The sequence below is a fragment of the Aspergillus nidulans genome, chromosome V (assembly GCF_000011425.1).
Source record: "Aspergillus nidulans FGSC A4 chromosome V".
Taxonomy (NCBI): domain Eukaryota; kingdom Fungi; phylum Ascomycota; class Eurotiomycetes; order Eurotiales; family Aspergillaceae; genus Aspergillus; species Aspergillus nidulans.
In genome coordinates, this window is record NC_066261.1 from 1409059 (window position 1) to 1428624 (window position 19566).

The 19566-nt window shown below is 41.1% G+C and overlaps 6 protein-coding genes across 6 annotated transcripts, besides 1 other annotated feature; 2 read left to right on the forward strand and 4 right to left on the reverse strand.

Moving 5' to 3' along the window:
• Positions 1-19566: part of a sequence feature (contig 1.98 826..565485(-1)) that runs on past the window's edge.
• Positions 4650-4985, reverse strand: ANIA_11490 (uncharacterized protein; the record flags this gene model as incomplete). Its single annotated transcript, XM_050612228.1, has 3 exons — positions 4650-4670; positions 4727-4729; positions 4908-4985. 3 exons carry the CDS (start codon positions 4983-4985, stop codon positions 4650-4652), a joined length of 102 nt encoding a protein of 33 aa, XP_050468171.1.
• ANIA_05797 (inositol polyphosphate kinase VIP1) lies at positions 5596-10043 on the reverse strand. The gene is made up of 4 exons (XM_050612229.1): positions 8463-10043; positions 7289-8315; positions 5863-7187; positions 5596-5807 (listed from the first exon to the last, which is right to left on the reverse strand). The coding sequence occupies exons 1-4, from the start codon at positions 9659-9661 to the stop codon at positions 5741-5743; spliced, it is 3618 nt and encodes a 1205-aa protein (XP_050468172.1). The 5' UTR covers positions 9662-10043; the 3' UTR covers positions 5596-5740.
• On the reverse strand, positions 10706-11437 carry ANIA_10719 (U4/U6-U5 snRNP complex subunit LSM6). The gene is made up of 3 exons (XM_050612230.1): positions 11263-11437; positions 11095-11208; positions 10706-11030 (listed from the first exon to the last, which is right to left on the reverse strand). Exons 1-3 carry the CDS (start codon positions 11366-11368, stop codon positions 11008-11010), a joined length of 243 nt encoding a protein of 80 aa, XP_050468173.1. The 5' UTR covers positions 11369-11437; the 3' UTR covers positions 10706-11007.
• Positions 11771-12985, forward strand: ANIA_05796 (small ubiquitin-related modifier domain-containing protein; the record flags this gene model as incomplete). The annotated part of the gene is made up of 1 exon (XM_658308.2): positions 11771-12985. The coding sequence occupies exon 1, from the start codon at positions 11795-11797 to the stop codon at positions 12983-12985; it is 1191 nt and encodes a 396-aa protein (XP_663400.2). The 5' UTR covers positions 11771-11794.
• On the forward strand, positions 13348-13980 carry ANIA_10721 (RNA methylation protein TRM112; the record flags this gene model as incomplete). The annotated part of the gene is made up of 2 exons (XM_050612231.1): positions 13348-13533; positions 13609-13980. 2 exons carry the CDS (start codon positions 13348-13350, stop codon positions 13978-13980), a joined length of 558 nt encoding a protein of 185 aa, XP_050468174.1.
• On the reverse strand, positions 14041-18036 carry set1 (histone methyltransferase SET1; the record flags this gene model as incomplete). The annotated part of the gene is made up of 2 exons (XM_658307.2): positions 14041-14419; positions 14478-18036. The coding sequence occupies 2 exons, from the start codon at positions 18034-18036 to the stop codon at positions 14316-14318; spliced, it is 3663 nt and encodes a 1220-aa protein (XP_663399.1). The 3' UTR covers positions 14041-14315.

The following is a 19566-nucleotide window of genomic DNA, read 5'->3' on the forward strand; positions in this document are numbered from 1 at the left end:
TAGTATGGAGGTACCTCATGGTTAGAGAAACCCTTACTTTTTTGGATATTTATTAGTTCTTATTAAATAGTAGATTTCTTAGTTTATTATCTCGCTGAGAGAAATATAGTAAGAAACATATTAATTATCTTATAGAAAAAAGTATTCTAATCATAAAACAAAAATCCTAATTAAAATTATATATAAACTTATCTAAAAGACAGGAATATAATTTACCTGGCCTATTTATATATAACTTAAACTAAGAATATAGAAATTTATTATCTATATTTATTAAATTATGGATTTTTCCATATTTAAATAAGGATATAAATAAACTAGTAATTATAGCTTGCTATATTATTGTTTTCTATTAATTTTAACTATATTATAATTTAATATAACAGTGTTCAGTTAAGAGGTAGTACAAGAATATATGCTCTGTAGAATTTCTAGAATCTATATTTTTTAAATTACCTGTTCTAACTAAAGAGCTATATTATCAATATATTTACCTTAGCAGTCCTCGAGTTATATTATTCTCAAAAAGATAAATATCAAGGATAAACCTAAGAATAGGCACAATTTATATTAATAAATTTAACCTAGAAAATATATAATTTTACTTAATAGAATTATGATTTACAGCCATAACCATGAAATTATTACTGCACTTGAGCTATAATTAAGTAATTTGATATTTAGAACTCTCTTTTCAAGACTATTAGCTATTTATACTCTAGAAAACTAATAATTTCTCTTTTCAAGTAATAGGAAGATTATCTCATAATATAATATTGATTGAAAAATACAAAGAAAATCATTTAGATATTTGACGTGCTATATTAACAAGATACAATATTATTTTTTTACTATAATTAATATATACAGGTTTTTCCTTTTATAATGTATTAAAGAAAAATGTATTAAAATATTAAAACCGTCTAGTTTAGTATTATACTAAAAGAAATTTTATATTATAATAATCAGCTATATTAATTTTGTTTATATATTTAATAGTAGGTAGATCTCAACGTAGAAGAGTTTTATAAGATTTATATTAATAACCTAGTAATTACTTTAGGTCTTAAATTCTAGATATTATAATATTATATATTATACCTGCTCATAATTATAATAAATATATTATTACTATGCATTTCTTTATATTTTTAAATTTCAAAAAAAATTACTTATCTATAAGATTTTGTAAAAATTATAATAAAAATGACAATAACCCTTCTCCTAGTAGTGAAATAAATAAAATATTATATTATCTACTTAGCTATGAAAAAAACTATATTATTAATATATTACCTGACTTTATTGATATAAATATATCTTATTATTGATATTATAATCTTAAATAATTATAAATTTAGGTAATAGGGCTCTACATGGCTAGATAAGAACAATTAATTTTATTGTTATAATATTAAAATACTTATATAATTAAAATTATAAACTTATTAAATTTTATATCAGGGATTAGGTTTATATTTATTATTGTTATTATTTATTTATTACTAGGTAGACCTACTAAGAGCTTAGTAAGTTTTATAATAGTTATACTAGTTTATATAAAAATATTAAATAAATTAATATCTAGCCTATAGACTTAAAATTCAAGATTTTATTAACATACCTACTCTTGGTTGCTCAGCTCAAGTTTAAATAATAAATAATTATTAAAATAATTAATATAACTAGAAGTTCTCTAAACTACCTGTTATTTATAATCAATATTTGAATATTATAGATTATCATAAAGTTAATTAAGCTATTACTGAATATTTTAGAACGGCTATAATTAAACCTAGTATTTTTGAATATCTAATCTACTAGAAAGGCTATAGGCCATTAAATAACTAATATATAAATATAAGAAATCTGATAACTATAAGGAGCTTATAGAAAAATATAAAAATAAAATATCAAATTTTCCCAAGAAGGTATATGTAACGGGTGTAGGCAGTATTTATTTCAACTGGCTGTCCTGTATAAACAAGTATCACAAGCTTAAAGAAACAAAAGATAGAAGCGCAGATATCTCTCCTCCCTTTATCAACCTTTCTGACTTCCCGGACCTGTATGCCGACGGATCCCTTTTCCAAAGTTATGAGGACGGATCTCCCTTCCTAAGCTTCGAGGCCGCAATTTCCGAAGCTGTACACTGGTGTTTCAGAAACCTTATTTAGAACCAGGTTGAGGGCATGGCCGACAACCAAGATCCAGGCCATAGCCTGTGACAGTATACATACATATATAGCCTATAACTAACTGCCTTGCTTAATATTTTTTTTTTTAAGGATAAGCTTATTAAGATATAATTTATAATTTTTAATAAACTTTTCTAGGTATAGTTCTAATAATATAAAAAACTTAGTATATATATTTTTAATATTTTTATTACTACTAATACCTGCCTTTCTAGCTGCCTTATTATATATAATATTTAAATATTAAATTAGTTAATTAACTACTAAGTAATATAGAGGTCTTTTATTTAATATTTAGCTAGTTAAAAATCTTATTAGAGTTAAATAGAATAAGTCTAGTACTTATAAAGTTATTCTAAATAATTTCTACTTAAAAAATATTTTTATAAGTTTATAAAAAAGTTTTTAAGAAATTAAGTTTATTAATATAATTAATTTCTAAATATATTTTCTTTTTAACTAAGCTCTTTTATACCTACTTTAAAAGTAAAAAATAATCTATATTTAAAAATTAAAATTTATAAGAATATATATATAAATAAATATAATATTATTTTTATTATATATTTAATTAAATTAGGATATAAGATAGCTGTTATAATTTTAAGAACTAGAAGTTAATATTTTTTAATTATATAACTAATAATAATAGAAATAAAGTAGTTTTTAAGCTAATAAGGGCCTATTTTATATATAATCTGGGTATTAAAACTAATGTGAATTCTCTAATTAGATAAGAGCTTTTAATCTTAATACTAATTCTTTATATAGACTATCAAAGCCTTATGGCGAAATCTTGGGGAGGATGAGAATGATCTCTTATTGATGTTAGGTGGGGAGCTTTTAACCCCGCTATCTGACTAAGATTATTACATAACTATATCAAGCCTTCCGCAATCGTACAACAGGCAATAATATATGTACATATAGGCTCATTCCGTACCATGGAGGTGGTAACACATAACATAGACTCTTTTTTTAAATATAATATATAGAGGAAGTACCTAACTAGTTAAGTTAATATATTTAATAAAAATAACCTATTCTTAATTATCTAGTTATATAAGAAAGGGCTTTTTTATAATAATTAGCTCTAATAATTATTTAAATAGTAATTACTAGGCCTATAGCAAAGCTAGTCTTATTAAAAATTATAAATATTTTTTATTATAATTCTATACTATATAATGATAATTTATATATAATTAAACTACTACTTAATAGTCTTAGGATTTTTATATTTAGAATATTAATAATTATATTATTTAATTATATTATTTAATAAAGTTATATACCTATTTTTCTCTAATCTTATTAGATTATTATAGTACTATATTAAGTAAGTAAAATATTAGCTATTTCTTATATATATAGCTATCTTAGAGGTACTCTATATTAATCTAATAATAAATTTTATTATATAGGTAATTTTTTTTCATTTTAAGTTAATTTATAATTATTAATATATATTTCTACACAAGATTTCTAGCTACTTAGTTATTATTAGAGTTATATAAGAAATATTATAAATATATACTACTTTATAAATATTATAAATTTCCTAATTTTTTAAAGTAAAGATAGTAAGTAGTAGTCTTTTCTCCTGTTCAGCAGAATTTTGTTTATTTTGACATGCTTTTAGAGGCATGGTCCCGCCCCAACCTGCCCTGACCCGCCAAGAAATGGGTTGGGTTAGACCTTCTAATTATCTATTAGGTTTTGGATATTTTGGGTGCCCCAAAGCCCGGCGGAGCAACCCGCTGGGTTGCCAAGATATCTAAATGGATATATTACTATATTTAGATTATATTTTCTTACTTAGATAGTTTATATAAAGAATTAGTATTAAAATTAAAAGTTCTTATCTAATAGAGAATTAAAATTAGTTTTAATAATTAGATTATATATAAAATAGGCCTTTATTAGCTTAAAAACTACTTTATTTCTATTATTATTAGTTATATAATTAAAAAATATTAACTTCTAGTTCTTAATAATTATAACAGCTATCTTATATCCTAATTTAATTAAATATATAATAAAAATAATATTATATTTATTTATATATTTATATATTCTTCTTATAAATTTTAATTTTTAAACATCTATTTAACTCTAATAAGATTTTTAACTAGCTAAATATTAAATAAAAGACCTCTATATTACTTAGTAGTTAATTAACTAATTTAATATTTAAATATTATATATACTAAGGCAGCTAGAAAGGCAGGTATTAGTAGTAATAAAAATAATAAAAATATATATACTAAGTTTTTTATATTATTAGAACTATGCCTAAAAAAGTTTATTAAAAATTATAAATTATATCTTAATAAGCTTATCCTTGCTTTTAAAAAAAAAAATATTAAATTTATAAATTTTTAATAAAAAGTAGCTCTAAAAAAGAAGATTTTTTACTAGGTAATTAGCTATTATAAAAGGTTTTATTATCTAGGAGGGCCTAGAGTAATTCTAGTATAAAATTAAAAATTATAAAACTTAAAATAATATATTTATAGATCTAGTACTTTCTATAATTAAGTTATATATATAAGTACTATAGTATAGTAATTATTAAAATATAAGATATAAATAATTATAATATTCTAATCAAGTTTTTAATTAATTTTATAGAGAACTATAATTACTAAAGAGGAAAGGAGAAAGAAGGTTTATTATTATGATAAAGAAGTCTTGTAGGTGGCTCACCGCCTTCAGGACAGTGCAGGCCTCGGTTGAGTCACTAAGGTCTAAGGTCCTTGTATAGGCAACCATCTCCTCGGGCATGATCATGCTACAAAGTTAGTTTTTTGCACAAATATTGCACTTTCTGCCATCTCTAGTGCACTGAGTAGTTTGGAAGGACCCATAACAAAAGGAGTAAAGAGTTAGAATCATAACAGGTATTAAGAATAGAGGATTAATCAGATATAGTAGAGAGTTATTATAACAAATTAGGTTTTTATAATATAATGCATTATATTTATTTTCTTTCTGGACAAAGTGTTACAAAAGGTCTCGCAAGCCTCTTGCACTTCCCAACCCTGATTGACTACTTACCTTGATCACAGCCATGATCCACCAAGTGAGTGTACAGAGGAAAGCAGGGACAAGGTACAACCCACGACTCGTATGCCTTGTAGAGTTAAGTGTTGACGAGTTATTGCTAAACTTAACACTGGAATAATAATTTGCATTGATTGCGAAGATAGAAAGTCAGGTACAGAGGCAATGAGTGTCCTTATAAAACCCTCTACGTCCCTATGCGGATCCTGCCTTTCCTGTAGTTTTGTAGATTATCTACATTTGTAGATAATCTACCATTCTACCAGTTCCATACTTACTAGTCGCACTCATCCTCTTATCAAATTTTGTCATAAAGCCATGGTAAAAACTACTAAATTACTAATTTTACGTTATATAGCCCTTTCTTTATATAAATTACATTGAATATAACACATATAACAGCGACAGTTGTACTAAAGAAAGATGCCTGGGGATATTGAGGATTTTAATGTGCCATAGCTTGATAGCACACATATCTACTGGGGCCTTGAAACAAGCTTGTCACTCAGATTCACTGCCGTGAATGATTTTGGGAGCTTGACACTAGCAAGGCCTGTCAGCTTATCTGGATCTAAGACGCTAAAGAACCTCAACTTACGTATTGAATTTTGCCTTCAAAGTCTCAATAACCTCCTTCCAATCCTGGTGTGCAGTAAGGCTACGCCGCGGCGCACAACCGATTGCATGTCTAGAATCAAGGTGCACATCCAGCGGGTCGAAAGCATGACAGCCGGGGCTGATGGAGATTCGGATCGAGTAAGAGCTGGTAGAGGATTCGCTATCCCTGGCTTCATAAAGTTCGAAGCATATCTGGGAGAGATAATCCAACTCTGGAATAGCAGAGCGTGCTATTTTTGTCTGGACACCACCCTCAAGTATACAGTTCAGGAGCGTGTAAATGTGGGACTCCTTAGTAAAATAAAACACGGACTTCGCGTCTGAGGAAGCTTGTACCTCTTCCAGATCTCTCACTATCTCCTGCAAAAGAGGTAAGGAAGTCAACAGGCCAATCTCCAGCTTCTCCGTATCCGTGATACCATATTCCTGGGGAGTCACATAATCGAAGAGAACTTTCGCTAGCTTGTACAGCTCTCGCAACTTCGAAAGCCTAGAGTCTAATTTGGTCTTTGACGGATTAGAACTCGGGTAAAGCTTAAAATAATGGTCGTATGAATCGTCAAGTGCCCTTAGATGCGGTATCGATGTCTCGAAAGCATGCATCCGCCTCTTCAAACCGAGACGATGTGCCAGAGTCTGACTCTCGGAGTATTGCTCATCGACCCTCTGGTGGCCGCTCCCATCAAAGCCATTGCCCCTTGACTCCGCAGCAGAGGCATGATTTCGAGAAGATCCACGGCGGTACATATCTGCCGTCTCCTCATCGCTGTCTTCAGCATCCGGAGGGGTGAACACCCATTCGAGGAATTGTCGATTGTGGAGCGCATCGAATTTCATACTGTCATACAGCTCAGAAAGCTTGCTTGGGTCAACCTTTTCTGTATCGCAAAACTCGGCAAAGAGTTTCTCCCATCTCTCTTTAAAGAGCATGGGATCTTCACCTGTGCACCATCGACCCTGGATAGCGGAGAATGCTGGATTTTCGTTCGAAGTATCAGCAGCTCGTGAGGAGGTTAGTTCATCAGATTTCTCGGCTGCATCTGGAGCTAACGTGTAAGAGCGGTCGAGTTTCTCATAGTTGTGCCTCATTATATCTCGATGGAACTTCATCAGTTCGACGACTGTCGCTAAGACCACTGATGGCTCAGGTATGTTTTCCTTAGGCCATGTGAATTGTGAAGGGGCAGACCCTTCTCGTAGAAGCAATTTAAGCTTCTTCTTGACCTTATCCATTAAATCTTTCGCCGCATTGGAGTCATCTAAGAGATCCTTTCTGACCTGAATGAACCCCTCAGGGATCTCCTTCTGGTCCAGGAAAGAACAAGCCCAGATTTGAGCTTTGTGCTTCAAGTTAGCCATAATCCCTCAATAATCGGCAGTATGCATGACTTACCGCTAGTACTTACTCTACGCTCTGAGCTGGTGAATACTCGAACGTTGTTCAAAGCCTCCTTATTCATTAGTTTCAAATCGTCACGCATATTGAGACCAAGATCCTGGGATTGATAACGTGCTGCATGTGTTGGCTCCCCTCCCCATTTGATGACAAGTTGAAGTTTGTCGAGGATGAGGTCATTCTCAACAGCGGAGAACCTGGAAAATGTTGCACCAGATATTGAATCGCTTCGGGTCTGGGACCTCCCTATGTTCTCACCCTCTTGAGGCGCGTCAATGGGCAAAGAATTCGGCTCCTTTTCGACAGTATCAGATAATGCTGACGTTTTCACATTGCCTCCCTCGAGATCTCGTCTCCTGAACATTGGTTTTATCTGCACCTTTGTTCCAGGCCAGCCGCCCTTTTTCTCCAGAGACGTACGAAGCAATTTCAACTTGTCCGCGTCCTCAAGCCCTTGTTCCATAGCGAGGTTAACAGCCTCTGATACACTGCGAAGCGCAGATTCTCCTTTGATCACAACTTCTTCCTGATGGCCCTTCAATAAGTCAATAAATGGCTGGCTGTGGAAAGTAAACTTGAATTTTTGCTTCGGTGTTCGATCGGCGTGCCTTATGACAGCAACCATACCCTTCAACTTCCATGAGTGCTTAGAGGCAGGCGGCGGAGGATTTGCCTCAAGACTGTGCATCGTAGGTGAGGGTTGATTCGCACCCTGAGGAGTGCATATACCGGGTGATGCTGACTGTTCCTTTGGGATAACGCCGGCACGCCCATTATTGAAGTCCATGCCGTCGTGACTAGGCGCTGTAAGGCTGGGGTGTGATGACTCCAAAGATCCAACATCCGAATCCCTCTGATGTTGTGGATTGCCGTTAGACTTTGATGAGCCGGGTGACTTTAGCAATGTTTTTAGTGCGTGTCGGTGCGACACCGAGTGTCTCCATTGGTAATGACTTTGATCTGAAAAGGATGCTTCAGGAGCCTCCGCGACACCTTCACGTCTGCGCCTCTCGTTGATGAATATGTCCCTTAGAATACTGGCACACCTGTCATAGTAATCATTATTATCCTTCACAAAGCTCCAGCCATTGACGTCAATTACATAGCTTTTCTCGCCCACACGAAGCATGTCAAAGCCACAGATCCTTTGCCCGAATCCGCCAGATATCTTCGAGGCTATAGACGCTTCTTCCTTACTCAATTTGGTAATATATCGCAGCTCCTTTCCATGGGTATTGCGACGGACAAGACCGTCAACAACAGGGGATTTCCGTGTCTCCGCGTGACAAAAATCAGGACCAACTGTGTAAGCTTTGACATCCTCCGCATTGTCAACTCTCAGGAACTGCTCGTAGATATAGCTAGAGCCATCTTCCAAGATTGAACGGGGGGTACGGAGATCAGGGTCGTATTCAGAGCTCTTATTTCCGACTTTCCGAAAAAGCCGTCTACCGCCGCCTCCGTACTGCTGGTCTTTAGGAAAGTAGATGTGTATATTGTGGTCTTCCCCGCTTACGGGCTTTTCGACGAAGGGCTTCCTGAAGTGTTTGCCGTCAACGATAAGAGAATCGCCATCATCGGACAAAGTGACATTCTTCGTTTTGGGTGTGCCTCCCCCTGTGCCATCGGTAGGGCCATCAAGTTTCACACCTGTGAGCTTGTATACATGTTGCGCAAGTTCTGGGGATTCCAAAGTTGGCCCGCCGTCTCTGTTGACTTCTATTCTCTTCGGAGTAGGGACACTCATATGGTCCAGGATGCGCAGACACAGCCGCCGATCCCACAGAATTTTCTGCATAGGCAGATCATTGACACAGAATGGCCTTCTTAGCCTTGCATAGGCGATAGCCTTGTCCAGCGGGAAGCCATCCGAGAAGAACGCTATTAGGAAGTCGCATACAGGCCAATTCTCTACCGCTTCGTCGAGAATCACTTTGTCGCCAAAGACTATAACTTCGAAATCACCTTTGGACTGCAACCGAGTGAGGATATTCTGACTGGGTTTGCTTCGGGCCTTCACATCCAGTGCACACACACCAATTTTCCCCAGAAATGCAGGGGGTGGCTCGACCTCGCTCATTGAGCTTGCTGCCGTGCTCCCACTTAGTCTCCTCGGTGCCCGGCTCGATGATCGCGTAGAAGAGCGCGCCCCTCGCCCTGGTTGCGGCACATCGGTAACATTATCGGACTGGGATGCCTTCGACTGCGAAACCTGAACCGTATGAGGATAGCCCTTTGACGAGCTAGATGCTGACGAGCGACACGAAAAGCGCGCTGATGTCTTTTCTTCCTCAAGACCGAGATTCGTTGCTGATGCTGTAGGCTTGAGAGGCGTTTCGGAACTATCGGGACCATGGCTGGTGGTGTTATGGGTGCGATCCATTTTAGATGACCTGTTGAATTGGCTTGCGATGCTTGGCAGGCCAAAGCACAGAATGATTGACAGAAGGACTGGATGGCGCTGATTGCTTCTGACAAGAGTTTTGCCGCTGAAAGTGCACGTTGTGGTCTTCCTTTGTCTTTTAGAAACCAGATGTTTTCGGGACGTCTCTCCGATTAGTGGAGAAGGCTAAGAACAAGAACAAACAAGACTCAAAGGCAATGAGCGAATGTGTCATGAATCTCCATATTTGTCTCAGTGTTTATAGTAGGGCGCAGGGAGTGAGAGCATGGTGCAACTGTATTCAGAGCACTTGGGCGTTTTATTCAGGTGCAATGTCGAGCAATGTCGCAGCGACAAGAAGTGCCGCAAAGTTATTATTTTATACTGATTCAACACCGTGTAGGATGTTGGCCAGTTTTCCTCGGTAGTTGAGAGTCCAGGAACGTCCATTGTGATTAGGAGAGCAAGTCGCCACAACCCTGGAACGGTTCCACTGATCACGGTACGGAGTGATTTGGTCTTTCTAAATCAAGCAAACCAAGAAATCTGCTTGATAATAAAAACGCCCTGAAAAGGAGCCTTGGGTAAATGTTGGGGAAACTGTAGTGGCCACTTGTGATGACGAGCGTTTGACAATGAAAATCCTAACCAACCACGAACGAAGCCATTGATCACAGTCTAATACCTGTCAGAACGCTTGAAATTTCGAGAACACGGCATAGTAGCGCAGTGCTACCTAGAAACTAGGCACTTTATGTTAAAATATTATGCTACTCTTTCGTATACACAGAGGTATTGGGAAGTAATCTTATATGGTTAGTAGTGAGCCCGCCAAGTGCTGTAGTAGGCACTCTGTACAGGTTCGTTTAGGAAGGGAACTTATGATTTCAAGGGATGATTTTAGCATCATCCATGACCACGAGGAGGTCTAACTCCATGCGTCTAAAGTGTACATTATATGATTAAGCTTATATCTGACGCATATATGGCTTAAGATATCTTTGCATCCGCTGGTGTGTCTAGGTACACTTGCCAATAACGATTCCTTCGCGATCAAATAACCCCGGTGGGATTTATTCCTGGGTAGCTCGAGTCTGGAAGCTTTTCCCCTTCTATATGCCTGGTTATGCGGAAAAGTCCAAACTTCACTAGAACACAGTGACAGGATTTATACCACTGCTCCTTCCCGGGCCTCCCCTCTTCGTCCTTTCACCTGAACCCTGATTCGCATTCCTGGGATCCTCTTCGCATACCAAAGTAGTGGCTTATACACAGGTGTGAGGGTCCTAGAGTACAATGGACGGTAGCGTTGCCTTTGTTCTGACCATTGCTCTCTTCTTCGAGTTTCAATTCGCGGCAATGTACAAAACTATGAATTTCATAGAGCAGTCAGACCAAATTATATCTAATTACACCGAGAAAGGAGCATATACCATTGTTTCCGCGGATAAAGGCGTCTCCATAACTGCGTGTCAACTGCCCGCTAACAAATTCCTGGGACTTTTCCAGCGCAATGTTCATATAACCATCTACCGATTGGAGTTCGCCTGAGCATATTTGTTAGCGACTGCGTGTTTGCTAATGATAACCTCGAGAGTGACCTTTGTATACGACACCAGAATTCAATTTGACAGTTACTGGAGCTCCAATTATCTCGCCCAAAAAGGCGGACGGGTCCTTTCCTTCGGATGTTGCACCATTCTCCATCTTTTAACCAGTGTCCTTTTCGTTCGCCTGTGGAATGAAAAAGAAATGCAGGTGAATGGCGCTGTGTTCTTGAGATGTAAGCGTGTTGCTACTACGGAGTAGAGGGGTCGCTTGATCAAGGGCACGTGTGGGCGCATCACTAATAACCTCGGAAGCCCACCGACTCTTTTCAGACGGAACGCAACACGGCGGTACTCTCCGCGCGATTCTTGACCACAACTATAAACAGTACGACTGCAATGGTTATCCTATAACCAGATAACTATGATACATGTATGTGGCTGCCGACAGAAGCCACAAACTTCGCTTTGACTCGAGAAGCACTTTTCCCAGCGCCTGGTAAAACGAAAAGTTCATACGAATTTCGCATCAACCAAGATAGGAGGAAATTATAGCTGTCCGTGGCCACAGGCCTCAATTCTACTCATGCGTTCATACTTCAATAAACCCTCGTGGGCAAGTCGAACGGACGAAAATGGGGACTCGGAATTTTACCGCCGCGCTGGTCAGGTGTACAGAGACATTGTCGCTACAAATATAAGCGCACGTGAACGGCGAGTGAACTCCCTTCAAAGCATTACGCACAAACGTCGACGCCTTTCGAACTCCCCGCCCGATGATCCCGTTTCAGATATGAGAAGCAAACAAGAGGTGGCAGTCAAACCAGGAACCCCGGTTGAGAATTCTCCGCCTTCGCAACCTGCGTTTGGGCATAACACGGCTAATATCAGCATTACCGAACCCCAATGGGCACGCCAAGGTTCGATATCCAATGAAGTACCAACAATGGTCGCGGAAGGTTCAACGTCCCCAACGTCCCCAGACTCACCGCAGAGCAGAATGCTGGACATGCGGGCGGAGTCTACACCCTCGCCTTCAGTCACGAATATTGGCCCGGAGGCAAATGTCCATACAAAGGGTCGCCTGAAAGGCACAAGGGTGCGGGACGAGCCAGGCATAACTCGTAGTGACCGAAACACTGCTTATGATGACACAGTTGTCCATATTCTCATTACGTCAGAAATCGCCAATACTAAGCCCCTTGTTATCCAACGCAAAATGTCCCAGTCCTTGAAAGAAGTGCGCCTTGCATGGTTTGCTCGCCAGGACTTGCCCAAGGATCTTCAACCGACAGTATTTTTGACTTGGAAAGGCCGCAGACTATTTGACGTCACAACTTGTAAAAGCCTGAATATCAGTGCTTATACCAATGAAACATCACCCTTTGACGAGTTTTTCAGCGATGCAGATGCGTGTCGAGTATATATGGAAGCCGTTACTGAAGAAATATACGCAGCTAGACATCGATTTTCACCAAACGTGGTTGGGGTTGATCCAGAATCAACCGGGTCGCCTCACTCAGAGGGTACCGAACAGCATGCTAAAAATGAAATCATACTCAAGTGTCCAGGGCACGATGATTTTAAGATACAGATCCCGTTGACAACAACCATATCCCAGGTTATCGGAGCATTTCGTGAAGCGAGAAGTATTTCTCCTGGACTAGTCGTGTATCTGGCCTTTGATGGAGATCGACTGGACCCCCAGTCTTCCCTGGAAGACAATGAAATAACGGACGGAGATCTAGTTGATGTTCTTATAAGGCAAGAGTTCTGATTGAGCGAGAATCTGAGTAGCATTTTTTCACCTCATGCGGAGCTGATCATGTCGTTTGTTATGGGACTCCTAGTAACGAGAGCGGACATGGAATCGAATATAGCCGGTATAATGACAAATTTATGGATACAAACTTATTGGACATGCTGCAGATAGACTAATCTATTGTGACTGCTACCGTGGGGGTAAGCAAGAAGCATCTGATAAGATTACCTCGAGTACTGGTAGACAAGATCTTTGATAAGCCCTTGCGCGGGGCGGGAGGAATTTTCTTATGTTCAACGAACTTGGTCCAGGGCTCCAATAATTACAATAGCCCACCATCTTCATACCTATCCTCGAATTATTCCCGAAGATCAAAGATGAAGCTACTTACAGCCAATTTCTTGACGTGTGCGGTCAAAGCCTGCAAGGGATCACCTGCGGCATTCCCCCTCCATTTCCGTGACGTCGAACTCGAGCTCCAAGAAGTTGATTTCCAACCAGAATTTATTCGCAATATCATACCCCGCGTCGATTGGGAGGCGCTGCATAGAATGGGCACTGAAGTATGCAGCACCATTGTCACTATTGTACTCTATCTTCAAGTGTTGCCAGAGAGCTGACTCTTGTACCCCGATCAGCTCAATTTCCCAAATATTCCAGAAACCAAGCCTGAAGGTGCAGCGCTTGAAAACGAACAGCTTCTTAGAGACCTTCATCGGCTGCTGCTGGAGACACAGGTTGCCGAGGGCAAGCTTATATGTGGTAATTGTGGCCATGAGTACATGGTCAAAGAGGGAATCGCCAATTTCCTGCTTCCCAGTCATCTAGGTTCGAGAGTTTGTTCTTTTTTCTTAAGCCGGCGCTCACTGATGTCTCCTCTCTTTGAATTTAGTATGATTGCTCCTCCGTCTTGCCAGCCTGCCCAGTATTTGAACAGCCACCTCTATGCAACGATTTACGAGTTACAGAGAATTGAGTCAGAAACTTTACACACGTGGCTGGATAATTAGCCTCACTACGTCTGGTAAACCATGCAAGGTCTATCCGAATCCTTGATTATCTCTGGTGGAAAATGAAGCGGGAGATCTCATATGATACAGCACTTGCAAGTTATACATAATCCGTGTCACACCATTGTCTCAGGGTGGAAGATAAGGAGAACCAATTGCAACCAACAATTGCAGACTCATCCGGAACGCCTCAATGTAACATGCACAACGCTGCCCCGGGCCTATACCTTTGCCGTGAAACAAGCCTATAAAAAGGCCCCATGTCGTTAGAATAAAAATCAATGATAAACGTTCGAACGAAAGGAGTGTGCTCGCTGTTTCTTGAGTCAAGAAATCTAATTCAGAAAGCCTTTACATCCGGCCGAGCCGCAAAGGCATGGTATTCTGTCATCGCTGTCCCATTCCCTCTCGAATTTGTAGTCGTAAGTTAATTCTTCATCTGCAGTAGGGTCAGCATGTTACCATCCAAATCAGCAAATCTCATTTAAAGGACTGACCCCTTTCGATATCCCTCAATGCATAAATAACTATTCGTTTGCTTCCATCAACCTTGATGATCTTCGCTGTGCAGTTTGGTGTGCAGCTGTGGTTGATAAATCTAGCAATACCGCCTCTCTTTGTGGCATCAATGACTGTGTTCTCATCAATTCGAAAGAGATAGCTACTGCCAATGCCGCTCTTTAGGTATCGTCGCTCCCTCATATCGGCAACCTGCTGCCGTACCTTCTCCCCCACATATTCGATGATCATTTCGTTTGCAGATATATTGACTTCAGCATAGAGCCCCCAATTATGAATAGCTGATCGTGCAAAACGCACAGGCTTTTTCCGTTTTTTCAATTGGTTAAATCGAAGAACATCGCTATCGCCACCCTGCGATGGTAGAGCTTGCTTTTGAGCATTGATGTCAGCAATCAGTCTGCGGTTATTCACCCTTGTCGAACGAGATGTTGACTTTGATATTGTCTTTGCTGCTGCGATTCGAGCCGCCTCGGCAGCTGCATTCTGTGGATCGCTCTTGGCCTTCGCCTCGCGTTCCTCGCGAGCCTTCTGGACCTTAATGCGATGGGGTAGATATTTTGATTTTTCCGATTCGAGAATCCTCTTTCTGCCTTCGGTTCGAGCAGCTCCTGTAATATTAGGAACATAATAACCTTCGATGCTTGCAGCCTGGCGCGTTGGCCCTACATCGCCGGGGCGATTGAGAGCCTTGATTTCCTTCTGTCTCCATGCCCAAGCTGATAGGTTTCCAATCACAGACATCGGCTGCTTTTCCAGGATATTGCGAAGGAACTGTAAATCTTCCTCGTCCTTCACGACGTCTTGCCATCCGTCAAGATCCATGACAACAGAATCATCATCGTCCACAATCGGCCGTGGCTCATCATTTGATACTCTCCATTCAACCTCGTGCCGGGCCGCCTCGCCATATTCGGCCCCCTCGACCATATTTTCCGCTGATTGTCTAACTTGAACATGATGGGTTTTGATGCCAGGCTCTTCTGAGTGCGTGGTTTTTATGTCTTCAACTAGTTCTTCAAGCAATACCTTGTTGTGGTCAAGGCGTGATGACTCGTCAGCCGAGTCAGATAATCCCTGAGAAACGGTGCCCTTGTGAACTCCATCCAAAACCTGAGGAATGTCATCCGTCCGAGTTCCCTCGCCCACAGCAGAGAAATCATCAGATTCCTTTTGTTTCTTGCGGTGGCTGGGACTTTCACTGGTTCTTTTCCTCTTCCGCGACGGAGAGTAGTCTTGTACTGCAGCCTCCAAGTCGCCTATCTCGGAATGTCGGTCTTCATTATCGAGCCTTTCTGTTGAATTATCCAATGCTTCGGCTGCATCTTCATCCGCATCCTCAGATTCGGTTTCTGAGCCAATTCGACTGGGAGGACGACTGTCCTGATCATCGGTGTCTCGGGAAAGTGGAGTATGCTGCTCTTCATCAGAGTCTTCTGCATCATGTAGCTGCTGTAATCGATGGTAAAGTGGTCGGACATTTCTTCTCCGTAGCGGTTGCTTGCGCCTCTCGTCTAAGAAAGCGACGTCCGTACGGTCGAGGCGATGAGCTTTCCTAATCCTTGGAAGGGCAGAGAGTATATTCAGACCAGATACGCCTGAAGGGTGCCGTTTATTCAAGAATTTTGCATGTGGGTCGGGTGTACTATCACGGCTGTCAAAATCAAGGCGGAACATAGGACGTTTAATGCCTTCAGGATCAGGTATCCCCAGTTGTTTCCTCCTTGATGCATGCCGTTCTGGGTCGAGATAATCATACAGAGCGGGGGCAGCAATGCGTGACTTAACGTCTTCGAGCAGTTTGTCCCTTAGATCCTTTATTACGATCGCCAAAACTTCAGTGCAGGGATCCAAATCCAGGGCTCGCTGTTTCTTTTCTTCTTCAATGTCCAACTCTGCCTCTTTCTTCAATCGTTCAGTTTCCGCTTTTTGCCGTTGTTCTTGCTTCATGCGCTCGGGACTGGGGCTGCGCTCGTAATGCGGATTGCCGTACGGTTGGCTTTCCATATTCATGATATACGTGAATAAAAGTTTCATATGGCAGAACTTGTAACAGCGTTCAGTTTCCTCTTCACCGCGCCGAGAGTTCTCAAATATGATATAGTATCCGGTTCTGTCGCATCGAATATCTTTCCAGTTGAACGCCTTTAATCGCTTTTTTAAGTGCGGCAGAGTCGAGCTTAGAACAGGTACATAACAATGTGCGATGAAGATATAGGGATCACGCTTTATCTGGTTTAGTATGGGAGTTTCTTCAATCAATGATGGTATTGCCGGTTTCTGAAAGCTTGCCCTAGGTCCTTCAGGGATGACAGCCGAAGGGCGCATGAAGGATCTTCCAGAGGGCCCTTTTGGAGCTGTCGGGGGTGGTTCATTTTTGTTCACCTGTGCCTCTGATTTAGGCTCACCCACCACGGGCATATCAATCTTCGAATCAATTCTTTGAGCTGCAATAGCCCTCGAAGCTAGTTTTTCCGAAGTCTGCCCATCGCGATCATACTCAACCTTGATGCGATTGTTGCCAATACGCTGCCCCTTTTTGCATTCATGAAATGCATTCTTCGCTGCCAACGACGCGGAAACAGGACCGCTACCGTGAAACGATGCGCTGTCCTTATATTTGACGGAGCATATGCCCAGGAATCTGCCCGTGTCGGGATCCGTTCGGTTATTGATCTCTGCTATCTCGCCAAAACTCGAAAAGAGCGTACTTATCGGTGCGAGAGGCGTCAATGGGTCGAAACCGGTAACAACAATTTGCACGGGAGGCCCCGGTCCTACCGTGCTGGCAGGGTCGTAGGGCCAGTGCCTTAGGACGTACGGAGCGGGTCGGTACTTCGTCTTCTGTCGGCATCCAGCACCGCGAGTATAATTTTGTATGCTCAATCGAGGGTCGGACAAACGTCCTTCTTGTTCATCACTAACAATATCCACGTAGCAAGGCCTCTTTCGTTTATCCTTGGACGGGGCTCTATCAGGGTCATGTACCAACTTGCTGCCCTTGACGATTGCAACACGCTGACTCAGTGAATGCGTTGTTGGTGTTGGCGGCGTATGAAGCGGTGTCATGGTGCTGTTTGAGACATTTGCTCTTGCTTGTCTAAACCCATCAGGTTCATCTCCGTTCGGCGCCTTCGCTTGAGACGGGCTCGGATTGTTCTGCGGGGATGACTCCGTGTTTGTGAGCGGCGTAAGAGTATCCAGGCGGGTATCATTCGATGAACCTGTTCCGGGTCCCGATGTGTTGTTCGCCGGAGTGTTCGCCTCTCCATGGCTCGCGGAACCGTCTTCCGCGACTTCCTTGCGCGACTTGTTCAGGTCTGACCGGAGTTCTTGTCCAAGATTCTGAGGGCTATTGCCGTTGACAGTTTCCCCAGAGGTCCGGGATCCGGTGACAATCTGTTCCTCGTCGGCATGCTCCCTGCTGAGATGAGGTCTCGACCGCTGTCGTTCTCGAGTGGCTTGATATCGTTTCTGCTGGATGACCGATGGGGCGGTGGGAAAGAAGTCTGCGAAGCCTGCGGAAGAGCGCGACATAATGAGATATGGCTACAAGCCAGAACCGGTATTACTGCCACCAGTTGGCAGCATCCTTGATAGCCCCGTCAGGTAATGCGTGGATATCAACCAAGAACGCCCTCTTGATGCAGAGCAGCAGAATACGACGGGTTGGGTTTGAGATGTAACCACGGACGAAGATAGCGTGGGTTCAGTATAGTTTGGCTACTGAGAGTATGGCGCGCTCTGAACGGTACAAGAGCAGATATTGAGAAGTGGGATTGAGGCGAATTTGGGAGCGACAGCTCGCATCCGTTCCGGACCCTAAGAACACGACCGAGACGCGATGAGGCTGTTCACGAAATGAGAAGCGGCGGGGGAGGGGAGTCTGTATGATTACCGTGTAGCTGACTGAAATTCACCTGAAAAAAGTGTAGCATATGATATCATGAGATATCTCACTCCAAAGGGTTGGTTTTCATGACAAGGAGAAATTAAGCAGTTTGAAAATGGGAGGGAAAGGAAAAGCTAGGCGGTCGACGGGGACGACTTGTTCATTTCCGCTTCCTTGGTGCCCTCATCCAACACCGGATTTACGCAGGACAGATCCTCCTTTGAGAACGATCAAGATTTTGAACAAAATCACTCGCCCGGTTTGCGTTTTGTTCCAGTCATATCCTACGACTTCGTTCCAAGAAAATACCATAAAGATCCCCGCGATATCTTACCTCTTACGCCCTGCCCTGTCTTGCTCATGGCTATCCAGATGCCAACCCATTCTTCACACGCGCTTACAAAATGTTTCCCTGCACTTAATTTCGGTATCCTCTCGCGACAATCTCACATTATTGATGACTAGTACTATGGGCATTTCTGTTAGACTTGGGTGCCTCGATCGACCAACTAGCTGCGACGGCTGGCTTTTGATGGGCTGGCCGCGTGAGCGAGCTCAATGTCTCGAGAATCGTATGCAGGTGTTCCCATATGAGTACCAATGCGCTCGCAGCTCGCATGATATTTCTCCTAACCCAATCAATATGCTGTCGTTTTAAAGTGATAGATCGGCTGGCATGTCGGTCTCCAGACTAGGTTAAAGGATTCATGTGCGGCTTGTAGAGAAACTTTGGTTATGCGATGATCTGGCTAGGACAAGGTGGGTGAGTAGAGACATTCCGACCTTTTGGAAACAATGCCTCCCGCTCAACCTGACTATGGCAAAACCCCATTCAACCGCAAATTAGTTACTCTTCCCCGCCAGCTCTTCCAGTAACTATGATCTAGTAGCCTCTAGCAGCCACATCCCCTGGGCAGTTATAGGTTCTGAAAACTGGGAGACTAAACTTGGTGCAGGGAATGATATACAAGCGTAGAAGGAAAGATCAACTCCGCCTGCTCGATAGTGTAAGAATTAGACCTTGCCGTCGTGGTCCTAAATGAACAAGGTTCTCGTCTAGTTGGATCGAATATGTGCGAAAATGAAAGTATGCAAACAAAATTGGTTGGGAGACAAGTCCTGATAGCTATCACATATCGAAACTGAGGTGAAAGGTGCCTTCGAGAGTGGTACTA